The sequence below is a fragment of the Cetorhinus maximus genome, chromosome 11 (genome assembly GCF_964194155.1).
Source record: "Cetorhinus maximus chromosome 11, sCetMax3.hap1.1, whole genome shotgun sequence".
Taxonomy (NCBI): Eukaryota; Metazoa; Chordata; class Chondrichthyes; order Lamniformes; family Cetorhinidae; genus Cetorhinus; species Cetorhinus maximus.
Genome location: NC_135889.1, coordinates 110283993 through 110300857, shown reverse-complemented (window position 1 = coordinate 110300857; position 16865 = coordinate 110283993). Strand labels below are relative to the sequence as shown.

General features: G+C 42.0%; 1 protein-coding gene across 4 annotated transcripts in view; it reads left to right on the top strand.

Moving 5' to 3' along the window:
* Positions 1–16865, top strand: part of ptpn4a (protein tyrosine phosphatase non-receptor type 4a) — a 237294-nt gene that overhangs the window by 61839 nt on the left and 158590 nt on the right. For all 4 annotated transcript variants that reach the window (XR_013578008.1, XM_078552592.1, XM_078552590.1 and 1 more), the window contains exons 3-5: positions 4355–4462; positions 12780–12822; positions 12912–12990. Coding sequence is in view for 3 of the 4 variants with exons in the window: in XM_078552592.1 (XP_078408718.1) it covers positions 4355–4462; positions 12780–12822; positions 12912–12990 (230 nt within the window). In the remaining variant the exon portion in view is untranslated. The remainder of the gene's footprint in view (positions 1–4354; positions 4463–12779; positions 12823–12911; positions 12991–16865) is intronic.

Sequence of the window (16865 nt, the reverse complement as noted above, 5' to 3'; positions counted from 1 at the left end):
AAGTGCTTTAGATTCAGCTTTCCAATAGTAATGGTGCATCATAATACATATGTGATTGGATGCATGATATACATGGTCTTCAAGTTGCATTGTAATCTAATTGTTGGGAGGCAGTTATGTAGTGATAATGTCACTGGACTCGTAATCCATGGGCCCAGGCTGATGCTCTGGGGCACATTCAAATTCCACCACACGGAAATTAAAATGGATATTTTAATAATATAGACCTGATATAATTTAGTTGCATGCAGCCTAATTACTGGGTCCCAAATTGACCCTTTGGACTGTTTTATGTTGACAAAGGTATAACTATCAGGTAAAGGCTCAGACACTGATTTAGCAAATAATACCAAAGCTCATTGCATAAAGGGTAAAATAAAGCAACAATGGGCCATCAGCAGCAGCAGAATTGTACTCGAACACAATCTGCAACCTCATGGCTTGGCATATCTCCCACTCCACCATTACCATCAAGCCAGGGGATCAACTCTGATTCAATGAAGAGCGCAGGAGGGCATGCCAGGAGCAGCACCAGGCCGACACCAATGGGGTGTCAACCTGGTGAAGCTATAACACACTTGTGTGCCAAAAAGCATAAGCAGCAAGTGATAGAGCTAAGTGATCCCACAACCAACGGATCAGATCTAAGCTCTGCAGTCCTCCCAAATCCAGTCGTGAATGGTGATGGACAATTAAACAACTCACTGGAGGAGGAGGCTCCACAAATACCCCTATCCTCAGTGATGGAGGCGCCCAGCACAGCAGTGCAAAAGATAAGGCTGAAGCATTCGTAACAATCTTCAGCTAGAAGTGCAGAGTGGATGATCCATCTCGGCCTCTTCCGAAGGCCGCCAGCATCACAGATGCCAGTCTTCAGCCAATTCGATTCACTCCTTGTGATATCAAGAAACGGCTGAAAGCAGTAGATAATGCAAAGGCTATGGGCCCTGACAATATTCCAGCAATAGTACTGAAGACTTGTGCTCCAGAACTTGCTGCGCCCCTAGCCAAACTGTTCTGGTACAGCTACAACACTGGCATCTACCCGGCTATGTGGAAAATTGCCCAGGTATGTCCTGTACGCACACAGCAGGACAAATCCAACCTGGCCAATTACTGCCCCATCAGTCTACTCTCGATCATCAGTAAAGTAATGGAAGGGGTCATCAACAGTGCTATCAAGCGGCACTTGCTTAGCAATAATCAGTTCACTGACGCCCAGTTTGGGTTCCGCCAGGGCCGCTCAGCTCCTGACATTGCAGTCTTGGTTCAAACATGGACAAAAGAGCTGAACTCCCAAGGTGAGGTGAGGGTGACTGCCCTTGACATTAAGGCAGCATTTGACTGAGTGTGGCATCAAGAAGCCCTAGCAAAACTGAAGACAATAGGAATCAGGGGGAAAACTCCGCTGGTTGGAGCCATACCTAGCACAAAGGAAAATGGTTGTGGTTGTTGGAGGTCAGTCCTCTCAGCTCTAGGATATCACTGCAGGAGTTCCTCAGGATAGTGTCCTCAGCCCAACCATCTTCAGCTGCTTCAGTAATGACCTTCCTTCCATCATAAGGTCAGAAGTGGGGATGTTCACTGATTTATGCAATGTTCACCATTCATGACTCCTCAGATACTGAAGCAGCCCATGTCCAAATGCAGCAAGACCTGGACAATATCCAGGCTTGGGCTGACAAGTGGCAAGAAACATTCGCTCCACACAAATGTCAGGCAATGACCATTTCAAACAAGAGAGAATCCAACCATCACCTCTTGATGTTCAATGGCATTACCACCACTGAAACCTCCACTATCAACATCCTGGGGGTTACTATTGACCAGAAACTGAACTGGACTAGCCATATAAATACTGTGGCTATAAGAGCAAGTCAGAGGCTAGGACTCATGTGACGAGTAATTCACTTCCTGACTCCCCAAAGCCTGTCCACTACAAGGCAGAAGTCGGGGGTATGGTGGAGTACTCCCCCACTTGCCTGGATGAGTGGAGCTCCCACAACACTCGAGAAGCTTGACACCATCTAGGACAAAGCAGCCCACTTGATTGGCACCCTTTCCACAAACATTCACTCCCTCCACCACTGATGTACAGTAGCAGCAATGTGTATCATCTACAAGATGCACTGCAGAAATTCACCAAGACCCCTTAGACAGCACCTTCCGAACCCATGACCACTACCGTCTAGAAGGACAAGGATAAATAGATGGGAACACCACCACCTGGAATTTCTCCTCCAAGTCACTCACCATCCTGACTTGGAAATATAACACTGTTCCTTCACTCGCTGGGCCAAAATCCTGGAACTCCCTTCCTAACAGCACTGTTGGGTGTACCTACACCACATGGACTGCAGCGATTCAAGAAGGCAGCTCACCACCACCACCTCAAGGGCAACTAGGGATGGACAATAAATGTTGGCCCAGCCAGCGAAGCCCACATCCTGTGAATGAATTTTTTAAAAATGCATTTATCAATTAACTAAAGGAGCTGAAGAACAAAAGGTATACTTGCCAGTAACGTACTACAGATTTCACAACTTTAAGGCCTTCGTGCTGACAGGAATTCAGCCTCTGCCTCCAAAAGCGCACAGTACTACCCGGTTCTCCCACTGAGAGGAATTCTGCCCGTGCCCTAGGAACAGTGCTGCAATATTGATTCTCGCGCAGACGGGAATTCTGCTCCTGCCTTCGAGAACATACAACACAACTGGTTTCCCAGCATTTGGTGTGTACACAAAATAGTTCCTGAAATCCTATTTTATACCTAATTCTGACATTGTTTCGCCTGAGTTCAAATTTGTTGTTAGCCAATTGGTCAATAATGTCATAAGGATTAATTTAATTGGATTTGTCCACCTGTGCACATTGCCTTAAACATGAAGACAATGGAGTACTTCAAGATGTTTTCCTTATCGTAAGCTCTACAACTACTTATTCATTAGGGGCATTATTACTAGACTGACCAAGGACAGTCAATGTGGTTAGGGGCCCTGACTGATTGTATGGCTCTCTTTTCCACGGACGTTTTCACAGCATGTTTAAAATACAGACAGGAATGTTAGTAGAAAAACAAATAAATAGAATCCAACCCTTATTAACTGCCTGATTAATTACTTATGGCGACTTGACCTTGTTAGCCTATTGCAGAATACATGTATTGTAAAAGCCTTTTAAAAATTGTCAAGTTAAAATTACAATCCTAGCTGATGTTACAACTGGACAAGTGAGACCTTGAGTGAAACCTGGCTTTATACATCCTAACTTTTTTTTTTAGAAACCATGGATGAAAGCGACTGAACAAATTCACAGGTGTCTGCTGATGAATTTTTAACACACACGATAAAATATTTATTAAAACAAGAAAAATGAACTATATTACACCGAACAAAAAGGTTGGAATTCTCTCAATACAAACACAAGATGATTCAATTTCCTAATATTCCTTTACCCAGCAATATCTTCAGACACATAAACCAGTAAAGAGTTACCACCAGCTTGATACAAAGGCTCCTTGCTTGGGACTGGCACATGTGCAAACAGTTTTCTCTGGTGAATTCTTGAGCATTTACTTGATGCTTCCCACCCAATTTGTACCTCTCCCTGAGACACCCAAAAATAACCACACTTAAACTCTCTTTCAGTCACAACATCATTAAACTGATCACGTTACTGAGTCCTATAACTGACTATTCCATTAACTACTGTCCCACTCACCTTGTATTTTTTCTTTTCTCGGAGAGCTGAAAGATCTCTGCCTTCACTCTCTGACACACGCTGAACTCTCTCCTGTCTTTCTCTGTGTCTCCAGTCTTCTTGGCACCAAGGCTCATAAAAAACCTTCCTTAATACAAAAATATGTATATATGTGTATGTATATATTATATATATTACTTGTCACCACATTAAGCAGGCAAACAATCCTACTAAAATAAAATATAAAACCTAAGCCAGCTTACACATGGCAGCTGGTGGAATTTGAATTCAATAAATAAAATCTTATAAAATGGAAAGCTAACCTCAGTAATAATGACCACAAAACCACCATTGTCGTTAAAAACCCATCTGGTTCACTAGTGTCCTTTTAAGGAAGGAAATCTGCCCTCCTTACCTGGCCTAGCCCACATGTGACTCTAGACCCACAGACGACAATGTGGCTGACCCTTAACTGCCCCCTGAAATGGCCTCGCAAGCCACTCAGTTCAAGGGCTATTAGGGATGGGCAACAAATGCTGGCCTTGCCAGTGATGCCTACATCCCATGGAAGAATAAGTATTTTTTTAAAATTTGCAATGTGATAGCATATTATTTGAGAGAGAAGTTTATGGTTGTTCTATTTTTGATTTTCCAGAAACACGATCAGGGACATATCCTATTGGATTTAGTCTTCAGACACCTTGATCTGACTGAACGAGACTACTTTGGTTTGCAGCTGGCAGATGATACATCAGACAGCCCTGTGAGTATTGATTACCACTTGAAGTAAATTCATAAACCGTGTAATTGGCTAGTAACTAAAATAAAAAATGTGTTCTCACATGGGTTTGCAACTTCAGGTTAATGTAAATACATGCGGTTTGTGATTAGCCATTCCAAGATGAAAGCCCTTGTCCATTTAAAAACGAGCTGTTACATTTTTTTTAAACTTCAAGCATTTTGCTGCAGTAACATAGTGCTATGTTTTTGTTGGCAATATATGCCCAGAGTGCTGGCTTACTTGGCAAGAGTAATGCATTCCTTTAAAATAAATTAGCAGTTATACAGTACCTGTGCTGTGTGAACTTAATGTCACATTTGGCCAATCGTTGTGTGACTTAGCAATTCTGATGGTGTCATATAAAGCGGCTCATCATGAGCTGGAGGGAGCACTCACTTAACTGTTTATTTTGCTCAGATTGCTCTGGTAAAACTAACTACTGTCACATTGAATATTTTGCACTGTCTGGTTTGATTCTCATCCAACTAGAAATGTATGTGATGAATGGATCTCAGCTCTTCCCTATGCTATATGCTCTATTATCCACCATAAACTATCACTACTGAGATATTTGTAGCTAGGTTCCTTGTAATCTAAATGTCAAATAATGGAGGTTTTCAGAGAGGCGGACCGGAACATAGTTGAAAAGACTAGCATTTATTGCTCATCGTTAATTACTCTGAGAAAATTGGCACCATCTTGAATCATTGGTACTTGTGGTGAAGCTGCTCTAAAAATGCTGTTAGATAAGATTTTTGACCCAGTGATGATGGAATAACCGATGTAAGTTCAGGTCAGAACGATATGTGACTTGGAGAGAACCGATGGTGATTGAATTGTTACACCTCTGGTGCCATTGTTGTGGACTTCAGAGGTACTCATGAAGAAACGTTAGCAAATGCATCTTCTAGATTTTATACACTGTAGCCATGGTGCACTGATGTGGATGTCTAGGCAAGTGATTGAGGTCAAGTAGTCTGCTCTGGACGGCATTGAGCTTTTTGAGTTTTGTATTCCATCACACTTGTAATTTGGGTATTGGAGAGGCTTTGGAAAATCTCGAGGTGGGCCACTCTGCCAAACTCCCAGTCTCTGACTTGCTCTTGTCACTGTGATATTTATTCGCTGTTCAATTAAGTTGCTGGTTAATGGTGAACCGCAGGGTGTTGATGGTCATGGACTTATTGAGGATATACATAAGATATAACACACAGGCCATTCGGCCCAACCAGTCCATGGCAGACTTGGCAAGGGTAATACAACTAAATGTCAACTGGAGGTGGTTTAACTCTCTTTTTGGAGATGATAATTGCTTGATACTTGTGTGGCACAGATGGTAATTGCAACTTTTCAACCTAAGCTTAAGTATTGTCCGCAGGGGATGGACTGCTTCATTATCTGATGAATTGTAGATGGGGCTGAACACAATTATTAGTGAAACCGCCGCACTTCTTCTGACCTTATCAAAAGGTCATTAATGAAGACGTAAAACAGTTTGGCTCAGAATGCTGGGGTGAGATGATTGACCTCCAACGACCATTATTGTCTTTCTTTTGTGTCAGTTATGACTGCAGCCACTGGAGAGTTCTGACCCCATCCCACTGATTCCCGTTGACTTTAGTTTCACTAGACCTCTGTGGTGCCACACTCAGTCAAATAGTACCTTGATGATATGGCAACCACCTTCTCTTCATCTCTGAAATTCAGCTCATGCCCATGTTTGGACCAAGGCTGTTCTAAGGTCCGGAGCCAGATTGCCCTGTTGGATTGCAAACTGAGCATCAGTGAGCAGTTGTGAGTAAGGTAGCTCTGTTGGTGACTCCTGTTACTACTTTATTGTTAACTGGAAGAAGGCTGTTACAACAGCGGTTGGGTTTGTTCTGTTTTTAATGGAGAGGACATACCTGGGCAATAATAGTAAAAGCAAAATAGTGCGGATGCTGGAAATATGAAATAAAAAAGAAAATGCTAGTAAAACTCAGCAGGTCTGTCTTTTTGTGGGGTATGTGGAACATTCCTTGTTCCAGTCTTACTCAGGCCTCCTCCCACAACTCTTCTTTCAGTACACCGATGACTATTTCTGTGCCATTTAATGCTCTTTTCTGGACCTGGAAAAATGTATCAGTTTTGCTTACAATTTCCGCCCCTCTCTCACCTTCACTTGGTCATCTCTGACACTTCCCTTCCTTGACTACTCTGTCTCCATTTCTGGTGATAGACAATCTACCAATATTCATTACAAGCCCACCGGCTCTCACAGCTACCTTGACTACAGCTCCTCACATTCTGCTTCCTGTAAGGATTCCATTCCATTCTCCCAATTCCTCTGCCTCCGTCGCATCTGTCCTTTGATGCCACCCTCCAAAACCGCGCTTCTGACATGTCTTCCTTTTTCCTTAACCGAAGGCTCCCCCCACAGTGGTTGACCGGGCCCTCAACAGTGTCCGACCAAACTCCCGCACCTCTGCACTCACCCCTTCCCCTCCCTTCTAGAACCACGACAAGGGTCCCCCTTGTCCTCATTTTTCACTCCGCCAGTCTCTGCATTCAAAGGATCATCTTCCGCCATTTCCACTAACTCCAGCATGATGCCACCACCAAACACATCTTCCCTTCAACCCCTCCCATCAACATACCGTAGGGACCGTTCCCTCCGTGACACACTGGTCCACTCCTCCATCACCCCCAACTCCTCATCCCCTTCCCATGCAATTGCAAAAGGTGCAACACCTGCCCCTATACCTCCCCCCCCCTCACTGTCCAAGGCCCCAAACACTCCTTTCAGGTGAAGCAGTGCTTCACTTGCACCTCCTTCAATTTGATTTATTGCATTCATAGCTCCCAATGTGGTCTCCTCTACACTGGGGAGACTAAATGCAGACTGGGTCACCAATTTGTGGAACACCTTTGCTCAGCCTGCAAGCATGACCCAGACTTTCCTGTCACTTGCCATTTCAACTCACTATCTTGCTCTGATGCATACATGTCTGTCCTAGGCATGCTGCAATGTTTGAGTGAAGCCCAACGAAAACTGGAGGAACAGCACCTTGTCTTCCAATTAGGCACTTTACAGCCTTCCAGACTTAACTTTGAATTCAACAACTTCAGACCATGAACTCTCTCCTTCACCTTGATCCCTTCATAATCCAATTTTTATCTCTTGTTTTTAATTTTATTCTTTTATTTATTTATTTATTTTATCCATTTGCCCCAACCCTCCCTCCCCACTCAGGGCCATCTGTCACTTGTTTCTATATAGTGCTTTCACAGAACACTGACCCTTGTCCTGCTATTAACACCTTCTGCTATCTTATCTTTATGCCACTATCAGCACTTCCCTTATTCTTCACCACTACGATTAACATTCCCTTTGTCTTGTGCCCATGACATCTTTGCCAACCTGTCCTTAGGTGTCACCTATCCCAGACCACCTATCTTGCTCCACCCCCTCTTAAACAGTATAAAACCCATGACATCATATGTCTACTTCTCTTTAGCTCTGAAGAAGAGTCACATTGACTCGAAACATTAACTCAGTTCCTCTCCATAGATGCTACCAGATTGGCTGAGTTTTACCAGCATTTTCTGTTTTTATTCCTGGGCAATTATCCATCATTCCAGGTGGATGGCAGAGTTCTAACTGTAATTAAAAAGGTTTGGTGGGGGCAGGGTGAATTCTGGAGTGCAAGCCTTCACTGCACACAGGGTTTGTAGCCATTGCTGTGTCCAGTTACAGATTGTGATAGTATACAATTGTGCTGCTGGTGCAGACGCCCTGCTTCGAATTGAAATGAACTCCAAGAGGCAACAACGCTGAAGGCAGTGCAAAGGTAAGCTTCAGGGTTCACTCCCAGTGTCAGGCCTATTATGAGGATAAGTGGAGAAAAATGGTTTTTCAGCCTGGAAAGTTGGTGTCTGAGTGCCCTTGAAGAGGTTTAAAAAAAATTAAGTATATAGAAAAAATTAACCTGGATATTTAGGGAGGTGGCGTAGTGGTATTGTCACTGGACTGGTGTTCCAGAGACCCATGGTAATGCTCTGGGGACTCGGGTATGAATCCCACCATGGCAGATGATGGAATTTGTAATTCAATAAAAATCTGGAATTTAAAGTCTAATGATGATTGTCGTCATAATCATGTCATCATCAACATTCGCTAATGCCCTTTAGAGAAGGAAATCTGCTGTCCTCTCCTGGTCTGGCCTACATGTGAATCCAGACCCAGAGTAATGTGGTTGACTCTTAAATAACCTGTGAAATGGCCTAGCAAGCTACTCAGTTGTATCAAACCACTGAACAAATTCAATAAAAAGGATGAAACTGGACAGAACACCCAGCATTGACCTGGGCACCAGAAATAACAATGGCAAACCCAGCCCTGTCAACTCTGCAAAGTCCTGCTTAGCAACATTTGGGGGCTTGTGCCGAAATTGAGAGAGCTGTCAAGCCTGACAGTCATACTTACGGAATCATACCTCCCAGACGCCACCATCACCATCCCTGGGTATGCCCTGCCCCAGAAGCAGGACAGACCCAGCAGAGGTGGTGGCACTGTGGTGTACAGCCAAGAGGGAGTTGCCCTCAAAGTCAACTTTGATTCTGGACCCCATGAAGTCTTATGGCATCAGGTCAAACATGGGCAAGGAAACCTCCTGCTGATTACCACGTACTGCGCTCCCTCAGCTGATGAATCAATACTGTTGAATTCATGTTGAACACCACTTGGAGGAAGCACTGAGGGTGGAAAGGGTGCAGAATGTGCTTTGTGTTGGGACTTCAATGTCCATCACCAAGGGTGGCTCGGTAACACCACCACAGATGGTGCTGGCTGAGTCCTAAAGGACATAGCTGCTAAACTGGGCCTGCGGCAGGTGATGAGGGAAGTAACAAGAGGGAAAAACATACTTGACCCCCATCCTCTCAAACCAGCCTGCTGCAGATGCATCTGTCCATGACAGTATCGGTAGGAGTGACCACCGCAGAGTCCTTGTGAAGATGAAGTCCCGTCTTCACATTGAGGATATCATCATGTTGCCATCATGTTGTGTGGCACTAGACTCTGCTAAATGGGATAGAGTTCAAACAGATCGAGCAACTCCAAGACTGGGCATCCATGAGTCACTGTGAGCCATCAGCAGTAGCAGAATTGTATTCAAGGCAGCTCACCACCGCCTTTCCCAGGGCAATGAGGGATGGGCAATAAATGCTGGCCTGGCCAGCAATGCCCACATCCCATAAAAATGAATTTTAGAAAAATGAATTATGCTACTGCAGTTTAATTTTAAGCAATATAACTGCAACTTGCTCATCAGTACTGCATGTTGGCAGTCAGTGAGACAAATCAGACAGTGAAGGGTTGAGAGAGGTGGTGAGGTAAAGCTGGTGTTGTAGCATACGTGTGGAACTTGATGTCATGTTTACAGATAATGTTGCTGAGGGGCAGCATCTAGATGAGAAATAGGAGTTGGCCAAGGATAGATCTTTGGGGACTCCAGAGGCAGCAATGCAGGATAAGAGAACATGAACCAATATAGGTGATTCTCTGGCTACAACTGGATAAGAATGGAACCAAGCTCACCCAATTGGATGACAGCGGAAAGGTGTTGGAGAGGAATGGTGTGGTCAGTCATAGTAAAATGTCCCAAAGCATTGCATAAGAGTGCATTTAGAGAAAGGTTGACACCAAACAACAAAAAGATTGAATTATGTGACTAAAAGCTTGACCAAAGTAAGAGGTCTTATGAAGTGTCTTTAATAAAGAGAGAGAGAGGTATAGGGATACATTGCCAGATCTGAAAGCATGGCTGCTAGTTGTGGGGTGAAGGAAATGGGGAATATACAAAAGGCCAGAACTGGACGAGCATAGAGTTCTCTGTGGGCTGTAGGACTGCAGGAGGTCACAGAGATGTAGAGAAGTAAGGTGTCATGGAGAGATATGAACAGGAGAATGAAAGTTTTAAAATCAAGGCACTGCTGAAACAGGAGCCAATGTAGGTCAGTGAGCATAGGGCTTGTGGGTAAATTTGACTTGATGCAAATTAGGACATGTGCCATAGAGCTCAAGTTTATGTAGGGTAGAAGATGGGGGACTAGTTAGGAAAACATTTGAATAGTGTTGGTAACAAAAACATGGATAAAACTTGCCCTTTACTAGTTTAAACAAGTCTATCAAAAGTGTCTATTTTGGCAGGAAAAATAAAGAAACATGTTACCTAAATTGCAGAGCTCTGAGATGCAGTGGGACCTGGGTGTTCTAGTGCATAAATCACAGAGGGATAGTTTGCAGGTACAGCAAGTAATTAGGAAAGCTAATAAAATGTTGTTTAATGCAGGGGGAATTGAATACAAAAGTAGGGAGATCATGCATCAGTTACATAGGGCATTGTTGAGATCGCATGTGGTATACTGTGTGCAGTATTGGTCTCCTTATTTAAGGAAGGATGTAAATGCATTGGAAGCAGTTCAGAGAAGGTTTACTAGGCTAATACCTGGAATGGGCAGGCTGCCTAATGAGGAAAAGTTAGACAGGATAGGCTTGTATCTGCTATGGTTTAGAAGAGTAAGGGGCGACTTGATTGAAACTTAGAAGATCCTGAGGAGTCTTGACAGAATGGATGTGGAGAGAACATTTTCTCTTGTGGGAGAATCTAGAAATAGGAGTCACTGTTTTAAATGGGTGACCCTTTATTTTTAGGCAGATGAGGAGAAATATTTTCTCAGAGGGTCACGAGTCTTTGGAATTCTCTTCCTCAAAAAGCAATGGAAACAGAGTCTTTGAATATTTTTAAGGCAGCGGTAGGTAGATTTTTGATAAGCAAGGGAAGAAAGGTTTTTGGGGGTAGTTGCAAATGTGGAGTTGAGGTTGTAGTCAGATCAGCCATGATCTTATTGAATGGTGGAGCATGCTTGAGGGGCTGAGTAACCTATTCCTGCTCCTAATGCGTATTCGTGACCAGTTAAGCTCACCACCACCTTCTAAGGGCAATTAGGGGTGGGCAATAAATGCCAGCCTGGCCAGCAATGACCACATCCCATGAACGAATATTTGTAAAAAACAAAGGAAACAATTGGATGCTACAGTGAAGAGTGGATATGACCTCTTTGGGTGAGTGAACTAAGATTGGCCAAATGCCCTTCTATGTTTGTAAATTATCTCATTAGCTCTTGATTTGGTGCCCTGTCTGGTTAAGAAACTTTAAGTGAAGCCTTGTATGCAAGCAAGAATGATGATCATCTGAATAAAATGACAGCATTATACTGCAAATTTCTTAAAAGGCATGGCAAAGCATTGTTTATTGCAATTCTTGAGAAATACTAACTTTATGCACTTTTTGTAGGGACAAATCAAACTATTTTGAAAGAAGGGCTGGAAGCCTGCAGTGCATTTTTGGGCTGAACAATGTGTATGCTTACATATTAGGGAGAAATAATGGTACAAATTACAAAAAAGTGAGAATATTTTGAATAACTTAAATTGCAATCCACCAGAAACTTTTCAATGCAGATTAATAAAAATTGCTGGCATGAAAGTTGCATGTGTTATTTTAGTAGTATTTCAAGATTGAAATCTTGGACTACACATGTTAAAGGAACGCCCTTCCTAACGGTACTGTGGGTGTCCTTACAACACATGGGGTGGAATTTTACGCTGGTGGGATTTTACAATCCCGCCGAAATCAATGGACTTTTGAACGGCTCACCACGTTTTACAGCCCCGCCTCCACCGCAACGGGGTCATAAAATTCTGCTCATGGACTGCAGCAGCCCAGGAAGGCAGCTCACCAGCACTGTCTCGAGGGCAATTGGAAATGGGCAATAAATACTGTCCTCGCCAGCGCGTGCACATCCCATGAACAAATAAATTTAAAAAAGGAACTAACATCCTCAGACAATAGATATCTTGAAATGCAGTCTGTCCTTTTGCACTTTTCCTTGTCCCTATTCTTTATACACTTCAGGGAAGGGAGACAGACAGCAGAGGAAAAAGTTATGGTGATGGAATTATGCTTGAACACAAAATATTAGTGTCCCTGCCCTGCCACTGGTGAACCATTTTGGCTTCGCTAACTAAGCATCTCACAGTTTAAAAACAAATTACACGCAAGCATTTCCCTTAAGAAGCATTCCTATATTAGATCATGTACTTCAGTGATGTTTGTATATATTGTCTTTTTTAATTGAAACCGTTTATTCTCTGGTTTCCATAGCCTTCAGTAATTGATTGACAGGAGAATGTAAGTCATAAGTAGGGATTGTTGCTTTGCTCGATTTCAGGTTGTGCTATTTTAATGTTTTACAGCGATGGCTAGATCCAAACAAATCCGTCAGAAAGCAGTTAAAAAGTAAGTAAAACCATTCGGTTTGTTTTATTGCTGGAAATCTGTAATTCAAGTTGTGATTCTGGAGTAAAACACTGTCTCTTTAATTGTAGGAGGATCCCCATATAACTTGAATTTTAGAGTCAAATTTTTTGTGACCGACCTCAATAAGCTACAAGAGGAATACACAAGGTGGGTGCTGAAATTAAGTAAAAAGGAAAGGATGCGGTGCGGTGGGGTGGGGTGGCGGTGGGGGGGAGAGGGGCGGCGAAGGAGGAGAGGAGAGTTTGTAAGATTAGTGACCAGGACCATTTAATTGCAATTGCTCTCATTCCAGTTTATTCAGGATGTCCCACTGAACGGCACTCACGATCTTTAGCCTGGTTTGATGCAGAGATCTACCTATAGGTTTCTCTCCTCCTTAAAGTTGTATTTTTGACTCTTGTACTGAAAATCACCCAAATAGGAAGTTGACTCCTGTAAGTTAGAACTAGAAAAGTGACATCTTTCTGTTGGTCATGAAACTAATAGAAGCAGCGTAGTCAAGTTTTGATTAAGTCAGTTTTCCATTTAAGTGGAAAATTTCTGGAGCTTGCATTTACTAAAGAAATTTGTTCACATTTTGCATCAAATTGTGCGATTATTCTTTTTACATAATAAAGGAAGGACTTTGTATTTACATTGTGCCTTTCACAGTGTCAAGGCATTCTAAGGTACTTCGTAACTAATTGTTTTGAAGTGTCATCAATGTTATGCAGACAAATGCGATCACTAATTTGCACGCAACAAGGATCCACAAACGGCCATGAAATAAATGAACAGTTAATCTGTTTGGGGTGTTGAGAAATATGTTGGCCAGGACACCAAAAACTTCCCCTGCTTTTCTTTTAGTAGTGGCATGGTGTCATACACCTGAACAGGCAGGTGAGGTTACCATGTAACGCTTCACCCCAATCCCAAAAAAGCAACACCCAACACCGTGCTGCACTGAAGCATCAATCTAGATTGTGAGCTCAAGTTGTTGGAGTTTGAATCCATCACCTGCAAGATATATATTTCAAGATGGAAGACTTGTGCTTAATATAGAATTGGAGCAATTTCTGGACAACTAATGTAAATGGGAAAATTGAAATAGTTTAATGAGAGAACCAAAGGCTGAATCTATTTTGCCAACAACTTGGGAGATTGTCTTCCAACCTCACCTATTTACCACGTGTTTGTGCTGTTGGTTGAATTTGCCAATTCAGTGTAATATTTTTCCTAATTTTGGGCATTCATAATCATCTCTTGCTAGTTTCAGTTTGTCTGCATTTATTTTACATCTATCCTTTTTGACTGTAGAGAGCGGAGACCTTAGTTAAGGTGAATTCAAATCCATATTTAAGATGGAAATGGACAGTGAACTATTTTGCTACATTATGTCGCTGCTCCAAGTCTCAAGTAACCTTAAGGCAGTTTGTTAAAACTGCATCTTTGAATGTTCCCAAAGTTACCCAATTGCTTGAAATGCTATTATTCAGAATTAAGGTTTTCTTTCCTATTGTTGATCAGACCCCCATCTAGAGTACTGCATAATTTTGGGCTCTGCATATCAGGAAGAATAGATTGACCTTGGAGAGGGGTGTAGTGCAGAATTAGCAAAATGATGTCCGGATTTAAAAATAGATTGCATAAGCTTGGCTTGTAATTATGATTTTAGGTATGCTAATATAATTTTGTAATATACAGTTGACAAGAATAAAATATTTCTCAGCTGTAGAGTGAGATTGTCACCAATGCAGCACAAACATGCACAGAAAAAAATTCTCAAATTTGGAGACTAATGGATTTGTTAGTCAAATAACTAAAAATGTGCACGGAGCAATTAACAACCAATTACACTCATGTAGCACCCTTCTTGAAACAAAACGGCAAGGGGCTTAATAAGAAAGTTAGGGAATAAAATTTGACACCAAACCACATAAGGATGTAGGGGGTGGGTGGGGGTGGCAGAGGTTGTTAAGGATGGAAAAGACCAGGGAGTAATTGGAAAACAAGGATGATCATTTTTAAATCAAGGCATTGCTTGGCCAGGGGCCAGTGTATATCAGCAACCACGGAAGTTTGGTGAGCTGAACTTGGTGCGTACTATGACAGGCAGCAGTTTTGAATGACCTCAAGTTTGCAGAGGTTAGAATGTGGGAGACTGGTCAAGAGTGCATTGGAATAATCGAGTTTAGTGGTAGCAAAGGCATGAATGGGAGGATTCAGCAGCAGATATGCGGAGGCTGTGGTGAAGTCAGGCAATGTTATGTAGGTCGAAGTAGGCAGTAATAGTGATGATGCAGATATTTGGTGCAGGTAGGAATTTTAACTACAGGAACCTGATACTTACTATGCAACAATCAATAATTTAAATTTGTAAACAAAGTCTTGGATCTAAGATATTGAGATCAAAGAAATGTACATTGGATTATTAACCTAGCTACAGGTAATGACACCACAACAGTGTTTTCCTGACATGCAGTAACCTGATGGTCTTAGTCTGCACTTACTAAAATGTATTAAGCATAGCAATAAGCTGTCAGTATCTGTAAAACTACTAATTATTAAGTGGACTTACTTCCAAAGGCAGTTCATGCAAATACAAAGAAATGTCATAATGAAGTTTAACTGGCAGTTTCTGTTGGTTAACAGAGCAGTGCTTTTATTCAGTGTCGAGTCCACCCCTTGTTACGTATCTGACTTTGTTTTATTCATTTGACTTGAGTGCTTTGCTACCAGGTAACCAGTGAGAGGAGCGGTAAGCATAATTCAGTAAATATGGTGAAAGAACTGAGTGCTAACAATTGCCTGTTCTTTCATAATGATTTTGAAAGGCCTTTGGTGCAAAAAAAACTCTAATAGTCAGTGTAAAATTTTCCGTATTTGACCATGTATTTGCATGAAATCTAAATGCACTTTTCTGAAGCTATTTTTCCTGCACTTATTACTCTCAGGAGCAAATAATTATATGTCCTGATGCCCATTCTGCAAAAGAGTCAGAGGTGACATGAGAGAAAATATTGTTACTCAGTGAGTTATGACCTGTAATGCACTGCTTAAAATGGTAGAGGAAATGGATTCAATAATTTTTCAAAAGGCAATTGGATAAGAGGAAAAATATGCAGGGAACAAATGGGTGGATGGGACTAACTTTTTCAAAGAATTGACCCAGGCACAATGTGCCAGATGGCCACCTTCTGTGCTGTATCATTCTGATTCTACATCTGTTGTGTAAGGAGAAGTTGATGAATTTTACTGTCTTTTTGTTTATTCATTCACGGGATGTGGGCTTCGCTGGCTAGGCCAGCATTTATTGCCCATCCCTAGTTGCCCTTGAGAAGGTGGTGGTGAGTTGCCTTCTTGAACCGTTGCAGTCCATGTTGGTACACCCACAGTGCTGTTAGGTATTGCATGTAATATTCTTTGGGATGCATAAGGAGCAGGCTGGGTAGCTGGATTATTTTCTAGTGATGCTTCTTTCTGATGTAAAAAATACTTAAGTGGATTTGTTCGGACCGGAAGCCAATTTTACTTCAAGAAAAATTTGTGAATAAGTTATCATTGATGAGTGAAAACTGATAGTATACATCTTCTTTCCCTCTTTCTTTCTCTCCCCCTACCCCACTTGTCAACCTCCCTTCAGGCACTACTCCTAGAGCAAATACTTCAAAACAACACTTGTTAAACTGGTGCTGTTTATAATTTGTGCACAGTTCTGGACAGGCTATTTATAGGACAGATATTAAAGCTTTAAGAAAAATACAGTAATGATTCACTGAAATGATACTAAGAATTCAAAATTATAGTTTGAAACCCAGTTCAAAATTGGGAATTTTCATACTAGACCAGATGTTACAGGTGAACTTAATGGAAGTTTACAAAATTCAGTGATTTTGTAAATGATAAGATGAAACATTTTTGTCTGGTTCAGAATGATATTAGCTTCATTAACAGAGCCCTGGTATATGAAAACAGCTCAACTTGGCAATCATCATATTGTTTAAATCGATCTAGTTGTTACTAAATTAGTTAACTTAAATAGA